Raw genomic sequence first — 17,220 nt, forward strand, 5'->3', positions numbered from 1 at the left:
TGTGTGTGTTTCTGTGTGTTAGGATGCTAATGGCAACCAGAATGGTGAGTGGAGGATCTGTTGTCTGAATTAATCAAACACAAAGCTGGCACAAGGGTCAGGAAGGCTCCTCTTCCCTGAGTGGAAGAGGTGGGGCAGTCATTCAGAAAAACATTCCTTGGAATATCAGCTTGAGACGCTTCACAGGAGAAGTTTGGCCAAAGCCATAGGAATGAACTCTGCCTGCCCATAATTTTCACAGCTGACTTGTAAGAAATTCCTTCTCCAAGCTGTTTTCCTGTGAGAAAACTCTTGGACTCTGTTGTTAATAATTCAGTATTTGGAAAATCTGTTTGTTTCTCACAATATTGTACTGTCAGTACTTTGCAATACAGAGTAAAAGCCCAGGCTGCAGCTTTCTGCCCTCTGGAAAAACATGCTCCTTGACCCCTGTCTGGGAGAAGGATCTATTCTTTGGTAATACCTTTCCCTAAATAAGTTACATTCAGACATTCATTCACTCACATAAGTCATATAATTAAGAATAGATACTTCTGTTGCCCTGCTCTAGGCAGCTAAGCAATACAGTTATTTTAATGCATGTACTTCAACTTGTTGTGTTTTCAGGGCCAGTTTTGCTCTGAATCTGTGAATCCATAAAACTGTCAGAGAGTTTGGTTTGTCCAGGTCAGGCTGTAAGTTCCAGGAAGGTTTCATGGCTGTCCAGCTGATGAAGCTGTGTCTGTGCTCTGTAGAAACGTTTACAAGTGTTTTCTCAGAGTGTGTTTGTGCACATTATTTATGTCTCTTGTCAAACTGTTTAGAGAAATGGGAAACCTGCTGTAGAAGGAGGCTTTGGTAAATGCAAGGGGAAATAGTTTTAAAAATAGAAGTTACCCGGTCTTAACAAATAAACAATAATGTTTTTACCTAAATGTATGGGCTTTGAGGTCTAAACATGAGAAATGGCTTTGGATATGTGAAGTCAGGTGGGTACCGATGTTCTTGCAAGGCAGCAAGGGAAGGTTTGCTGTGCTCCCTGCTGTCACTGGGGCTGGGCTGAGCGGGTCTGTGCGTGGGGAGCTGATGTGTGTCTGTCTGTGTCTGTGCCAGGGCAGCACAACTACCTGTGTGCCGGCAGGAACGACTGCATCATCGACAAGATCCGCAGGAAGAACTGCCCCGCGTGCCGCTACCGCAAGTGTCTGCAGGCGGGCATGAACCTGGAAGGTAACAACCCTGCCCGCTGGGCTGCCATGGGGAACTGCTGGGAACTGCTGGGAACTGCTGGGAATTGCTGGGAACTGCTGGGGAACTGCTGGGAATTGCTGGGAACTGCTGGGAATTGCTGGGGAAACTCTGGGGAACTGCTGGGGAAACTCTGGGGAACTGCTGGGGAACTGCTGGGGCAGCTACCTGGGGAACTGCTGGGAACTGCTGGGAACTGCTGGGAATTGCTAGGGAAACTCTGGGAACTGCTGGGGCTGCTGGGGAACTGCTGGGAACTGCTGGGAACTGCTGGGGGACTGCTGGGGCTGCTGGGGAAACTCTGGGGAAACTCTGGGGAACTGCTGGGGAAACTCTGGGGAACTGCTGGGAACTGCTGGGGCTGCTGGGGCAGCTGCTGGGGAACTGCTGGGGCAACTACTGGGGAGCTCCTGGGGCAACTGCTGGGGCAGCTACCTGGGGAACTGCTGGGGAAACTCTGGGGAACTGCTGGGGAAACTCTGGGGAACTGCTGGGGCATTCTCTGCTGCTGCATTCTCTGGGCATTGTAAGGAGACACAGCAGGGCTTGTGCTGAACCTTCTCCTGTCTGTGCTCACTTGCTGGCCCTGGGTGTCCAGCACAAGTGAGGCGCGCGCACACAAACAGGGGTTGTTCTTCATCCCTCTCAGCACGTCGGTCTCGTGGCTTTTTCATGGAATGTGGGACAGCAGAACTCTTGGAGAACACCTGGAGGGAGGGGTAACACCTGTGGGAGGGTGTGCTGTCTGAGTGACCTGGCTCTGAGACCATGGACAGGGATGGGAATGGGGATTGCATCTTCTGGCTGAGGAAAATTGAAATACTTCTGTTCATCCTGTGGATACTTCTTAAATGTCTGACAAAATCTCTCTAGAAAGCGTTGGTTAAATTTAACAGACCACCACATCATTGTCCTCTGCTGAGTCCTGAATGACTCCTGAGAATCTGAAGGCCACATCAACCAGAGATTTAGCGGCACTTGTAAAATTGCATAAAGCACTTTTATTAGTGTCAGCTTCATTTTATGTTTGCTATTTTTCCCTGAGCAGCAGAGATTAACGCAGCACTTACTAGAGCAGTTATCCTGGTGGTACGTGTGTGATCAAAATTGTCAGATAAAATAAAAATGTCAAAGATGTATTTGTCAGCTCCAAGGATGAACAGAATTTCATTTCAGTCAGAGCTAACATCCTTGGTGAGGTGGAAGTGATAAGTTAAAGAGATCAATGAAGCACAGACTGGTGCCTGTGGTGGCACAGCCTCCCTCCTGTGCTCCCAGCCTCCCTCAGCAGGACACAGCACCACTTCTCCTGGGCTTCTCCTGGCTGGGGAGAGGGAAGCTTTTGTGGCTGAGAGGAAAAAGGAACCTAGAAACTCAGGAGCACAAAATGGAAGAACCCAGAGTAGTGTGAAAGGGTGAAAAACGCCCTGAAAACAAGGATTTTTGGGACAGATCTGAACAGATGGAGAAGTGGTCATGCAGAAAAGCAAACTGGGAGGCAGCATAAAGTGCAGAACAGACTAAAATCTAGTTTATCTTGTCTATTTTAGGGTCACAGTTTAGGAACGACTGTTGTTCAAAAGAGAATTAAATTTGCGTGTTTTTTAGGCAGTAATTTCTTTTGGAAAAGCCCCCAGCTGCATCCCCAGTGCATAAACAGTGGCTGTAGCAAACCAGTGAATGTTCAGAAGAGACCCCAGTGTCCAGCCCATCAGTCCTTGGGCCCCTTGCACCCTCCTGACTTCCTGCTGGGCTTTTCCAGGAGCCTGGCCTGTTTTGGGTTTCTCCCAGTTTCTGGTGCCTACAGTGGATCTCACTGTTAGGTATTGGGTAGAAAATGAACTTATTTTTAAATTAATTAATTCATTCATTCATTCTATCGTGCAGTATTTTAATTGACCCATTCTTGTCCTGAGTTAAAAGTGGCTCTTTCTAGTCACTTGATAATTTTCTATTTGTGTTTTTTACCATAAAATCATTAAGATTGGAAAAGACCTCAGGTCCATCAGTCGTCCTTTTGGCCCAGCATATCATCCTTTTCTGGAACTTTCTTTTTTTCTATTGCATGGTTTTTGGGGCCTGGGGGACTGGAAAAACATCAAACTGTCAAGCTGCAGGTACCAGAGATTTACACAGCACAAAGATGATATTTTGTACTGCAGCCTTTATTTCCTTGAGTTCTCATTTCCGCTCCCACCGTTAATTGGTGTTCCTTGGCACCCTCTCTCTTTGTGATGTGCTGGAAGAAAAGATTTATTGTTAAGTTTTATGCCTGTAAAAAAACGGCCTCATAATTTTTTTGGCTTTTCATGCTGCATTTTACAGTTAAACTTGGCAATTAATTAGTTTTTTCTGCAGTCTTCGCTCGGAATTTATTTCAATTTTTTGAGGAATTTTTATTTTTTTCCAGTTCTTTGCCCTGCTCTGCCTGCAGCGGGCTGGCTCTGGCTGCCAGTGGAGGGGGGCAGTGCCTGGTGGCCGTGGGGGTGGTGGCAGGTCCCTGTCCCACCTGGCTCAGGTGCTGGGGCCATCTGCCCCCAGGCAGGGAGGAGGAGGAAGCCTCTGCAGCCTGGTGGATGCCAGACTGCAGGAGGCTGGGGCTTGGGGGGGTTTGTTTGTTTTGAACAGAAAATCTTGGATGCTTTTCTCTCCATGCTGAGTTTATCTGCGGGGGTTATCTCCTGTAAGGTGCCCTAAGGAGCTGGCTTTAAATTAGTGGTATTTTTATTATTGAAAATTAATTGCAGAGAAATACATTATCTCAACCTTCTTTTTTTTCTTTTTTTTTGTGAGGTACAGCTATATATCTAAGTCAGGACTGGTAACAGCCTGATAAAAATTCTTGCATAATAATTTCTCTTATCAGATGTGTTTATTTTGATTATAATTTTATCAGGCTTTCTGGGCTGGAAATGCTCCATCCAGGTGTCTGCAGGAAGCTGAAGGCATGTGCTTCTAAATTTAAGTCAAAGCAGTTCATTTGCTCTTCAGAACACGGATAATGGGGCAAAAAAAGCCAGAATAGAAAAGGATTTTGAAGCAGCCATTTCAAAATTGGGATGAGAATAACAAGAAGCTCTTTGCTCCAAGGAAACAACTCTTGCTATTCCCTCATGGCAGGCTTGGCACATGTGGCCAGTCTACAGAACTTTGGGAAAATGCAGTTTGTACAAGGTCTGTAGGGGATTCCTTGTCTTTGGCAGTTGGTTCTGGAGGCTCTGCTGCAGCCAGGGCCCAGGAGGGGGATCTGGGTGCTGCCACTGCAGCCTCGGTGCCTTTTGGGTGCTCAGGGATCCTGAACAGCTCAGGAGGGACCTGGAATGCACGACCACGCTACGTGATGCTTTTATGGGCTACAGATTTATGTCAGGAGCTCCAGAGCAGAAATCAGTTGATGAACTGAGGCACCCAGGGAGGGAGCTGGGCTCCTTTGGTCCCTGTTAAAGAGGGAGCTCCTTCCGTGTGGCCGCCTGCATCCAGGAGAGCCAGAGCCAAGCAGGAGACTCCATTAGGGACAAGATGCTAATAAAATTGTTGCTCCAACTTTTTGTAGTTTACAGTTAACATCTCTGTGTGATGTTTTATTTATTTGGCGAATGAGTTTTATGGTTTAATTACGCAGCAGTGATTTATATGCAAGAGAGCTGGCAAGAGAAAAAGCTCCTCCTGCCCAGCATTTTAGAAAAAAAACGTTTTCCCTGGCTCGAGAGATCCAGTAACTTCTTACCCATTAAATATTTTTTTTTTCCTTTCTTTTGCCTAGTTTCTATGTTTGCTATTTAAAGGAACCTTTAAAGTGTGCAGTCCTGCAGATATTTCCAGTGATGGAATTGAGCCTTGTATTTTAGGGTCACCCTTGCATTTTAGGGTCAGCCTCGTAAGGTACCTGCAGACATAACTGGGCATTTTGAAGCATTGGCATAAATGTGACTTTTATTAAAATGTGAGGTATTATTTTCTCTGGAAGTTTGCTTGGAACGCGTGTGAAATTCCTGGCTTTGCAAAGCGCTGCCGCCGCGCAGGTTCCGCTGCCCTGCTGCCAGCTGTGGGGGCGGGAGAGCAGCGTTTCCTCTGCTGTGTTTATCTCAGGGTGGCCATTTCCAGCCCTCACCTGCGCCTTCCCCACCCTTTGCAGCCCGCAAGACCAAGAAGAAGATCAAGGGGCTGCAGCAGGGCGGCGCGGCGGGCGCGCGCGAGGCCCCGGAGGCGGCCGGCAGCAAGAGCATCGTGCCCGCCTCGCTGCCGCAGCTGACGCCCACCCTGGTGTCCCTGCTCGAGGTCATCGAGCCCGAGGTGCTCTACTCAGGCTACGACAGCTCCCTGCCCGACTCCAGCTGGAGGATCCTCTCCACCCTCAACATGCTGGGCGGCCGCCAGGTGGTCGCTGCGGTCAAGTGGGCAAAGGCAATCCCAGGTGAGGCACAGGCACGGGGGGTGCTGCCTGCAGGCTTCCTGCTGAGCCTAAATCTGCCCTCAAAGCTGTGCACGGGAACTGTTGGTGGTATTGGGGCTTCTTCACGGCTCAGGTGCTTCCACAGCAGAAAAGTGGAAAAAATTAGAGATGCAATCATTTATTTGCCACAAACTAGGTTAATTTATTCACTCTGACCATTGAATATTGAAATTCTTACTTAAACGGGTATTTGTTGTAAAAGTATTACAGAGAGCTGTTTGTATTAGCTCTGTCTCCACCTCAGATTCACAGAATGCCAGAATGGTTTGGGTTGGAAGGACCTAAAAGCCCACCCAGTGCAGGAACACCTTCCCCTGTCCCAGCCTTCCCCTGCTCCCAGCCCTGTCCAGCCTGGCCCTGGGCACTGCCAGGGATGCAGGGGCAGCAACAGCTGCTCTGGGCACTAAATTATTTTTTGAATGCTTTTAGCAATGAGGTTCTCTTGACTTCTGCAGCCCAACATCACTGTGCTGGCTCACTGGGTCTGCATTCATGGGTGGGTCTCTTCTGACTCCCCCTCACTGTCCAGCTCCAGGGTAGAAGCCAAGGAGTTACTTTCTCTCCAGCTCTGCTCAAACTGACTCTTACCTGGGCTAGGAGGGAGGTTTGCTGCTGTTCTGGCTCCCACCTAAAGATGCAGTGAGACACAGAAGAAGGAATGTCAGATCTCAGCCTTGGACGTGACCCGTGGTATCTGTCTTGGAGAGGCCAGGGCCAAGAGGAGCTGAAGATGTTTGTTCCTACAGAACAAAGCCCAGTGTTTATCTCCCTCTCACCCCTGTCAGTGCTCTTCACTACCTGTTCTCAAAATCCCTGGCAAAAACACCTCCATGACGCATAGGTTGCCCAAAAATAACATCACAGAACAGGTCTGCCAAAAAAAAAGAAAAAAGCCTGATAATGAGATTTATGAGTCATAACTGTGTCTCTTTGAGCAGGGGAAATAAATTAACAGTGAGAAAGAAAGGCTGGAAAAGTCAAATACATCCATGTCCAGCAGAGATGTGACTGGAGAATCGTGTGGGGTCTGGTGGGCAAGGTGGGGCAGGTTGGACTCGGTGATCTTGGGGCACTTTTCCAACCTCAGTGATTCTGGCATTCTGTGTCAGGGCTGTTTGCACTGGGCACTTGTGCTGAATTAGCTCAGTCTGCTCCAGGAGAGGCTCACATGCACACACTTCCTTCTGGGACAGGTTGTTGGGAGACCATCTGGTATTCCCAGATCCAGATTTAGATTCCATTTTATAAAACACTTCTCTGTTCATCATCTCTGCTGAGCAGAGATGTTTGTAATTAGCCAAACCCTTCAGGTTAGAGCTTATGCTCTCAATGAAAATGCCAATCTTCTCTTTAATAGCTACATTAATAGCAACTATTCTTATCATTTTTATCTCCTTTCTTTTGTTTGCTGAGGTGGTTCCTCATGAGTGTTTAATTTGTATATCCTGCTCCTGTTGTAGCCCATCAGCCATGCTGACAGCACGCCAGCATTCCTTGCCAAACCCTTTAGCTGGGATTTCAAAATAACCTTTTCCTGGGGAGGGTTTGAGCACACATTTCAAGGTTTGACCCAGAAAGGCTGGAATCACTTTGAAACCCTCTTTTTTGTAATGTGGAGGCAGAAGCTGGTCATTGCTGGTGGCTCCAAAGCCAGGGGCTGTGTTCAGACCCACCAAGTTAGTAACACGTTCATCCACTGGCTCTGTCTGTTGGAACAGCTTCAGGAAGCAGCTCTTCAGATGTTATGAGCCCTTTAGATGTCAGATGCTTAATAAAAATAGATAAAATCAACTTGTATTCAGGTTCTAATAATGGCTCCGTATGGCACGATGGTTTCTTGGTAAGTGTAGGCTGGATCTGATATGAGCTGGTGCTGCAGATCCAAAGCTGGTGGCATTTTCAGACTCTTTGAGGAACCAGTTGCCAGGTTTTACTCATTTCCTCCCTGTTCAGTTGGCTCTGTTCATGCTACATGTGAGATTAGAAGCAGTTCATGCTGGTAACCAGTGCAGTGCTTATTTTGTAGGTTCAGTGTGCAATTGTTGTTGAATAAGAACAACACTTGATATTAAATCATTTATTGTCTAGCAGGCTGCTCTTGTGAAAAGGAGCTAACCCTGTTATTTTTGGAAGGCAGCCCAGTGAATTACAGTGTATGTGAACTATTATTGTTGCCTTTGTGATGTATCTGCCTGACCATCAGCTCCAGATAACCACACACACATCTACTGCGATTTTTTTAATATTACGTCTCTTTTACTCCCTGTGGTACCTGTGCACTGATAGCACAGCAGTTGTGCTGCTCATAACCCTGCTCCTTTTCCAAGCCATGCAACCTTTTTGTCCTTTGTTGCTTTTTTTTGCAACTGACCCCTGATCCCCCCTCCATTCGTATTTCCCCAGGTTTCCGAAATTTGCACCTGGATGACCAAATGACCCTTCTGCAGTACTCCTGGATGTTCCTGATGGCTTTTGCTTTAGGCTGGAGATCCTACAAGCAGTCCAATGGCAACCTGCTGTGCTTTGCTCCAGACCTGATCATTAACGAGTGAGTGGAGCTGCCAGAGCTGGGCTGGGCCTGGGGTGGGTGGGGGCTGCTCAGGGCTCACAGACACCCCCAGCACCTCTCCTTCCCCCCTGGATTTCTCCAGCAGCTTGCTTAGCGTTTCCCACTAAGTCAAACGGAAGGTAATTGAGATATTAAGTGTATTTATATCCAGAAGTTTTTGTGGGAGGTGTTTGTGCTTTAACATTCCATATTGTGACTGTTCCTGCACCATTCACTAGAATCATTCATTTTATCAGAGCCAACACAGTCACAGCTAAAAATATGCCTGGGATGGAGAGCAAAGTTTGGCAAATTGCATAATGCTCTGTCTGTTTAGTGTATCAGAGTGGCAATATGGCCCTCGGAGTTTGCCAGAGTGAAACATTTCTGTCTGGTCTGATGGGATTAGGGCTGAAAAGACAAGGTTAAGGATGGAACAACCTGCCTGATTTACATTTTCTTGTTGAACTTTGTTGTCAACGTTCAAGCCAAGCTGAATTTGGTGGAATGTTTGAACAGATATTTTCTTGCACCACACATCGTTTTCCTTGTATTTTTCCAGGCTTGTGTTGTGCAGTAATTCTGTGCTGTGGAAGAGGGGAAGAGGAAATTTGAGATTGTTGAGGTGGTTGGATCTTATTCATGTGTCTCTTTTCTGGTTTTGATATGGAATCAGAACTTTTAGCCGGCTTTGGCACAGTTTAATATTTTTGGTCCTATTTCACTTCAAAATCCGATCTCCCAAATATTTTCTGTGTTTTAAAAAAATATAATAATTGTTACATTTTCTGTAGAATCAGCGATTTATAGTTCATGTTTATTTATTCCCTTGCTTTTTTATTGTAAATATTTATACAGGCTTTTATAAACTGTAATCATTGCCTCATAATAATATTTTTTTTTAAAAAAAGCTGAGGAGGAGATGGCAGGTGAGGGCCCATCTGTGTCCTTGTGTTTATTAAAGTGCTAAGAATGTGTCCCTGGAGTAGAATAGTCTCTATATGGTGGAATTGAAATAATTGATGTTGTCACTAAGTGCAATAACAGCTAATTTACTGTAAGTCAGAGGTCTCCTGCTGTTTTATCAGTGGGTCAAAACCACAGAGCTTCACTGCTAGGTGTTGGAACTCTTGAAAACCCCCAGAAACGAAAGGGTAATATTGTTACAGCAAACAGTGGTTCCCAAATTCCTTCCAGCTACAGTTTGGTGAATCGTAGATCAGAGTGACATTTGTTTTCAATAAAACACTGAGCTGCCTGAGAGCGCTGCAGCTCCTTCCAGTGAGCTACAGGTTCTCCATAAAACTCTCTGGTCGTAACTTTTTATGTCCCATCCCTCAATAAAACAGAGCCACCTCGGGGTAGAACCTGACAAGCACCAAGGGAGACGTGAGAGCCCTTCAGGGAGGCCTTGTGGGCAGGCAGACAAAAATAAATCCCTGGGGTTTGGGTTTGTGTTCACTGGGGAGCTGAGCTGAGGCTGGGCTGGGGCTGCAGCTGGGGACACTGCCAGGGCTGCAGGGAGGGCAGCTGCTCCTGCTCAACTCCCTTGGGCTTTTACAGGGGGTTCAGAAACCATTTATTCTGTTCCTGAGCTTTCAGGACTCACCCCCTTGTTCAGTAGAGTTCAATGTCTTCAGCTTCACCAAGGGAAACTCCAAGAAGGCTTGGTGGTTCAGTTGGACATAACTGCAGTTATTGATTGATTTCTTTATGGGATTAATTAGGCTTTCTTTAGCCTCATGTATCTGCTCAAGCATCTGAGCAGCATCAGTCCTTGGTGCATTTATCCTTGTGCCAGCCCTGCCCAGTGTGTTCCTGTGTATTTGCTGCTACTTACATGGAGCAGCAACATCCACTAGCTCAGAGTCTGTGGTAGGAAAGAGGATTAAATTCTCTTCTTATGTTTTAAACTGGCATATTAGTCATTTGCTCAGTCTTCTCCTAAAAATTTAATATTTATTGAATATTCCACTTTTACGTCTGTACTCCTATAATTTATTTATTTTTATGGAGGTATGTCCATAGTAGCTGGCAATTTTATATATGTTATACGTGTTTTTATACACATACACATGAAACTTGATTCAAGCTGTTGAAAAGTTTGGCAGCTGAATAAATCTTAGGCTTTAGGCCATTATTTAGTACTTGGAAAGGGTTTAAACCTGTGATTTTGCAGTATTGTATAACTGTTTCCCCAGTTTGTGATTGAAAACATGCCCTGCTGGAGCTGGCACTGCTTCTGTCTCAGCTTTCGTCCTCTGGGTATGTCACAGGGTGCCCAAAATTACAGTGAGCACAGTGGCAGAGCACAGTGGTGTTCTTCGAGTAGCAGATGCCATTTAATTGCTGTCCAGCTGGGGACACAAGTTCCTGGAAGTCCTGGGCCCCAGGATTTTGTCTCTGGGCTGTGCTCGTCACTGTAGCTGCTTGCTGGGAGGAGTGAGGTCACGCGTTTGTCCTCCTGCTCTCATGTGCCATGCAGGGTGGCTGTGCTGCTGGCTGCGAGCAGCACAACAACAAGTGAGGTCAGTTTTGTAAGCAGTGCTTTGTCAGTTCCCTCTTTCCCCGAAGTTTTTCTTTTGTAACTCCTTCAGTGGAGTCGGTGCCATCTGCTTCTCAGAACAGCAGCATCTTGTTTGCTGGGGTTTGGTGTTTGCTTGGTGCTGTGCAGCTCTGCTGAGCTGGGAAACTCAGAGCAGTGCAGAATCCCTGCCGTGCTTCCCTGGCCCCTGTGCCCATTGCTGTGCCCATTGCTGTGCCCATTGCTGTGTCCACTGCTGTGTCCATTGCTGTGTCCATCCCTGTGCCCATTGCTGTGCCCATTGCTGTGCCCATGCTGTGTCCTTTGCTGTGTCCATCCCTGTGCCCATCCCTGTGCCCATCCCCGTGCCCATTGCTGTGTCCATGCCTCTGCCCATTGGTGTGCCCATTGCTGTGTCCATCCCCTGTACATCATTGTGTCCATTGCCGTGTCCAGCCCCTTGTCCGTCCCCATGTCCATCCCTCTGTACATCCCTGTGCCCATCCCCATGCCCATCCCTGTGCCCATTACTGTGCCCATTGCTGTGTCCATCCCCGTGTCCATCCCCGTGTCCATCCCTGTGTCCATCCCCGTGTCCATCCCCGTGTCCATCCCCGTGTCCATCCCCCGTGTCCAGGCCTGGGGTGGGCATTGAGGGGACAAGGGGGGGTCAGCTGGAGCAGCCTGCTCAGCGGTGGTGCCCTGGCAAGGCAGATGTGTGCTGTCCTGTCCAGCTCTGTGTCTGTTCCATGAGCTGAGCACCCCATGAAGGGTTCCTTGCTTTGTGTGGGATCTCTGGGGCTGGTGAGTGCCCTGTGCAGGGAGGGCAGCTGGGATCTGAGCGGGCAGAGCCCTGAGCCCTGCCCTTGTCCCGCCTGTGTCCCCAGGACAGCTCCCTGTGCCAGCTGAGATCATCTGATGTGCCCTGGCCAGGATGGGGCTGGCTGGGAGCTGTTCCCAGAGCTGTGCCAGCGCTGGGACCTGGGACAGGCTGGTGAATCACCCCCTTGTGCTCTGTCACTGGCCATGGGGGCCGTGGCTGCTCCTGTGCTCTGGGAGCTGCAGCTTGTGTAGCCTTGGCCCTGCCCAAATCTCTGTGCCTTCCTCTGCATCCTCAGCCTCCTGCATGGGCTCGCCTTCCCAGCAGGCAGAAACAAACAACAGGCTGACCCCTTTCATCATGTTTATTTTAACCTTCTGCCCAGAAGTGGACACAGTTTTACATGAGGAAAACTGCTGAGCCCTGGCAGAGAATGGGTTTAAATTACTCAATTTGAAATGTGTGAGATGCCCTTTGGTTCAGCCCAGAGGGGCCAGGACAGGGTTTGCCACCTGGCCAAGGGGTGGCTCTGTGCCAAGTGCCCTGAGAAGCATCCCAGAGCCCAGCAGGGCCTGGCTCCTGTGTCATGCAGCATCACCTCGTGTGCCCTGCTGCTCCTTGCTGGTGGAGCAAGGGGTGTCTGGGCTGCTCTCAGTGCCCACAGCTGCAGGGCTGGGGCAGTGCCACACGTGGCCCAGTTCTGTGTGGAAGGAATTGTCCAACAGCTGCATTTGGGAATGCTGGGGTTTCACCCTAGTGCTTAGTCTGCTTTCATGCAGTTTCAGTAGTTTGTGTTTCTTTCAAAAGCCATCAGGATTCCTCCTGCTTTTTGCACCTTGAGAATGGGCAAACCCTGTTTCCACTCAGGGTTTCCCAGAGTGATTGTGAGGGAACATTGTATAATCCTTCTGAAGGTCTAGGAGAGAGAATGGAAAACTTTGGAGGAATTATTGTTTCATAACCAAATCTTACTCGTAACTCCCACAGCGATCCCATTTTGTCTCTGTGTAGATTATAATGCTGTATAGGTGATACCAAGGAAATGTGACATGTTATTAACAAAAAATGAGGTGCTGGCATCACTGCAGAGAGATTGTGTACTCATTGCATGGAGTTATTTTGCTTTTCTTTTCTCTACAAAAACCCATGGAAAATCGTAAATCTGTCTTACACTGTTCAGAATTAGTCTGTTCTTCATTTCCCACTCAAAACTAATTCTGCAATATTCACAGTAACCAGCTGTAAGAGCACAGATAAGCAAGATTGCTGTGTCAGATGAGGTATTAGATAAAAGCAGTTCCTGTCTTGATGCAAGGCTTCATTGAAATCGGAAAAAAAATATACAAAAACATAATGTTTGTTATTCTGATTCCAAGATTTGCCTTTGCTTGTCAACATGATTTTCCATTTATGGTTAGAAACAAGTTTATTACAGTACAGAGATAATGAAGTTTAATTGCATTGCTGGTCACTGCTTCAGGAACACAGATGGGCACAAGGATAAAGTCACTTTGAAAACTGAGGAGTTACAGGAAGACACTCCTAAATGCATAAACATGCATTAAATTAGGTGCACATTTCAAAGGCACTGAAAGAATTAGAGAAATCCCATCTCTAGTGTGGCACTCCATCGTGTTTCCCTGGGAACATGAGAGACTCTGGGACCGCCGGGCTCAGGGAGCTCAGGCTGAGCTTGGTGTCTGTGCCACACTGGTGCTGGGGCTGCTGAGAGCAGAGCTTGCTGCTGAGTCCCTGTGCAGACAGGCTCCCTTTGTAAAGGCCCTGCTGCTCAGGGTGCCACAGGGCTCCTCCTGCCCTCGGGCCAGCGTTGATCTGTGCCACCAAGGCAGAGCTGCAGGGACACGCTGGGAACGGAGCCTCCTTTGCTGTGCCTGGCTCACTCACAGCTCCTCACCTGCAGCGTGGAAAACCAGACCAGAGTGTGCAGATAGCCAGACATGGCACTAATTCCTGTGCTCTTATTCCTCAGGCAGAGGATGAATCTCCCATGTATGTATGAACAATGCAAACACATGCTCATGGTGGCCCGAGAGCTGTCCCGCCTCCAGGTCTCCTACGAGGAGTATCTCTGCATGAAGACCTTGCTTCTCCTCTCTACAAGTAGGTGAACAGCTCAATACCAAGCTTTTTGCTTCTTCACAAGTATGTGGTGGATTTGCAGTAGGTATTGTGAGATAGATTTGTACAGTATGCTACATGCTGGTTTTATCTTTAGGTAGGATATGCTGGAGTTAAACAAGTCACAGCTTAGTAAATTCTGTCTGTGCTGCATGGAAGTTCAAAGGGCAGTGGCAAAAATAATGTTTTTACAATATACAGAAATAAACTAACCTAATACAAGTGTAAATCTGTAAATACCTTTCACAGTGTTGTTTTTCCCCTCTGTTGATATCAGTGGTAGCCAATGACTTTGTTCTCCCCTGCCCCGTGGGGCTGGAGGTCCCTGAGGGTCTGAGCTCAGCCCAGGCTCAGCTGCAATCCAGGGACTCACAGGGCAAAGAGAGAGAGAGAAAAAGAGTGTGTGAGTGTGTGTGAGTGTGCTGGGGTGGGTGTGAGTGTGTGTGAGTGTGTGTGAGTGTGCTGGGATGGGTGTGAGTGTGTGTGAGTGTGTGTGAGTGTGCTGGGGTGGCTGTGAGCTGGGCACCTCACTCCAGCACAGCCTCTGTGTCCTGGGAAATCCCATCCCACCCCATCCCATCCATCCCATCCCACACTCACAGGATCCCCAGGGAGCTGCTCAGGCAGGCACTGATGTGTTCCTGCTCCTGCCTGGCACGAGGGCTTTGCTTCAGAGCAGTGACAGAGGTGCCAACAGCTTTGAAAGGTAGCAGCAGAGCAAGTGAAGATTTGTCAACAGGCTTTGGTACTTGTGCATCATCCTCATCAGGTGCCTTGGCTTGGAAGGGACCTGAAATGTGATGAAAAGTAAATATTATTTAGTTTATTACACTGAAGGTGTAAACATTCCTTATCTTTAATGTTTCCAGTGAATAATAGCATTGGTTCTCATAGAGAAAGGAGATTTTGTTCACCTTGGTTTTTTTTCTGGGTAGGAGCAGGAGGATTGGGAGCCCCAGCACTGCTCCCCTGTCAGGGCAGGGGCTGGTGGGTGTGGGCAGTGTGAGGGTGCCATGGCCAGTGCCCCACCAGCCTGGCAGTGCCCAGCCCTGCCTCGCTGCCAAGCCCAGAGCTGCACAAGGGCTCTTTTCAGAGGAAACTTTCAGCCTCTCATGGCCGTGGGCTTTGTAGGAACTTAAAACTTCCCTGAAGCTGCAGATTTCAAACAGTTCCTGTTTGATTCTGAAATCTCTCCCGAAAATTCCTCAAGTGTTTCGGGTGTGGTGTAGGCCAGCTTTCCTCCCAGGAGCTGGAAATTTCCACGGAGAAATTTCCATGGCAGAAGTGGTGAGGAGGCAGCACTGGCAGGACTCAGCCCCCCAGCAGCAGGGCAGGGGCTGGCACTGCCCAGAGGCCTCTCCACTCCATTTCCAGTGGGAGACAATTTATCTTCATTTTGCCAAGTACATACATTGTGTCAGTGGTACATCAGGGAGCTTCTGCAATTGAATAGCTGAAATTTCTATAGCCCTTTAGTCCACAACTTGACAATTTGAATTTGTTTATTGTGTTTCTGTGTTGAGTTTTCCAAGAGGAGAGGAGGAGGAGTAAAACAGGAATCCCACACAGGTCTAGACTTGCAGCTCACACACAGACGTAGCTCAGAGACCTTTTCCATGTGAAATATTGAAACAGTTGACAGGCTTCATCTCCTGTGTAGGCAAGACAGACAAGAGACTTTATTCCAGAATCTCTCAGATGCTGACAGTGCAGGGAAGGTTGGATTTCCTAAGGAAGGGAATGTGCTCTGTGGCCTCTGTCCTGCTGTCCTGCTTTTGGCCACCTTTGTCTCAGCTCTTCTCTGTCTTCAGCTCTTTCACTTCCCCGAGATGATCAGAGGCCTCAAGGGCAGCACCTTAGGGACCTCTGGAGTCCCCGTGCTCCATTTGCCTGGGTTGGTCCTTGGCCTGTGGAAGGACCATCCCCACAGGAGGAGATTGACACAGGGGCTCCACCTGGGCTGGAATCCCCAGGCTCTGGGTTTCTGTCCCAGCTCCTCACCTGCCCAGCCCTGTCCCAAACCAGCTGTGGCCATGCCCAGTTTCCCATGGCTGGTGCAGTGTTTGTTGTCCAGTCTGTCGCTGCCTTGCCCTGTTACTTGATCCATGTCAGGAGGCTCAGAACCAGATGATCTTTCAAGATCCTTTCCAAGCCAAGCCATCCTGTGATCCTGCCCTTGCTCTTCCCTGGGCACGCAGAATTTTTAAGGAACCTTCCTAATGTCACATTTCCCCAGGGCTGGAGAACACAGCAGCTCCAGCCCTGGTGCTTCTCCATCAGGTGCTTCCAGGGCTGGCTGTTGCTGCCTCCAAGGTCCAGTTCCCCTCCTGCTGTTTTTGGGTGGTATACCTCTGGAGGTTATTTTCTATTTTGCAGCAGGCCTGTGCTTTGTGTTCAGCTGGTCACTGTCCCATCCTGCTCTCTCCTTGTCTCTCTGCTGTCATTTCAGTCAGTCCAAGTCCTTTTCCTTTTGCTCATTTTTATAGAATCACAAAATAGTTTGGGTTGGAAGTGACCTTAAAGCTCATCTTATTCCATACTGGCCTTAAACACTTCCAGGGATCCAGGGGCAGCCACAGCTTCTCTGGGCACCCTGTGCCCACCCTCACAGGGAAGAAATCCCTATTTTACCCTAAATTTCCCCTCTTGCTCCTTGTCCTGTCACTCCAGCTCCTGATGACAGTTCCCTCTCTGTGTAACTAATGTAAGAGAGCTTAAACCATGTTCCAGTTGAGTCTGGCAGTGTTGTAAAGGTGGGTGTCCATGTTGCAGTTCCCAAGGAGGGCCTGAAGAGCCAGTCCCTGTTTGAGGAGATCCGCATGACGTACATCAAGGAGCTGGGCAAGGCCATCGTCAAGAGGGAAGGGAACTCCAGCCAGAACTGGCAGCGATTTTATCAACTGACTAAACTGCTGGACTCTATGCATGATGTAAGTCCTGACAGGAATGCTGCAGGCATTCCAGAGAAATACGTTTGGGGCGGGGACAGCGAGCTCCTCCAGCTCTTTTTATTTAAAGGGACGAATATCGGGGAGGAGGAGGAGGAGGAGGAGGAGGAGGAGGAGGAGGAGGAGGTCATGCTCCTCTGCTGTCTCACGAAAGGCAGATTGAGAGCCTTGAACGTGGTCCTCTCAGGCTGCCTCTGCAGTGCAATCCACAGCAATTAATTGTATAATTAATCTCATTTTCAGTCTCTGCCATTTTTTAAATTACATTGCTTTAAAAAGGAGGAGCTCAGGAGCTGTAACTGACTTTGCAGTAGGAGCAGAAATGTGGCATTTAAAAACAGTCTTACCTCAGAGCCCAAGAAGTTAAGAGTTTATGGAATAGTTTGAAATTCTATTAGAACAATGCTTCAGCAGTGTGTGTGGTGTTAGCAATGATCTAATTTTGAAGGAATTTCCAATTCAGACCGTCTCCTTTGGCAGTTTAATTCTAATTACACATGTAGCACAAAGCAGTGTTTAAGACAAGGGTAACTTTGAGACCTCAGAATTACTGTTTTTTTC

At 48.1% G+C, this 17,220-nt stretch overlaps 1 protein-coding gene across 2 annotated transcripts in view; it reads left to right on the forward strand.

The window, feature by feature from the left end:
* NR3C1 (nuclear receptor subfamily 3 group C member 1) overlaps positions 1-17,220 on the forward strand; it is a 65,153-nt gene that overhangs the window by 43,442 nt on the left and 4,491 nt on the right. For both annotated transcript variants that reach the window (XM_054642623.2, XM_054642625.2), the window contains exons 4-8: positions 1,093-1,209; positions 5,363-5,641; positions 8,084-8,228; positions 13,563-13,693; positions 16,484-16,641. In XM_054642623.2, the coding sequence (XP_054498598.1) occupies positions 1,093-1,209; positions 5,363-5,641; positions 8,084-8,228; positions 13,563-13,693; positions 16,484-16,641 (830 nt within the window). The remainder of the gene's footprint in view (positions 1-1,092; positions 1,210-5,362; positions 5,642-8,083; positions 8,229-13,562; positions 13,694-16,483; positions 16,642-17,220) is intronic.

The sequence above is a fragment of the Agelaius phoeniceus genome, chromosome 15 (genome assembly GCF_051311805.1).
Source record: "Agelaius phoeniceus isolate bAgePho1 chromosome 15, bAgePho1.hap1, whole genome shotgun sequence".
Lineage (NCBI taxonomy): Eukaryota > Metazoa > Chordata > Aves > Passeriformes > Icteridae > Agelaius > Agelaius phoeniceus.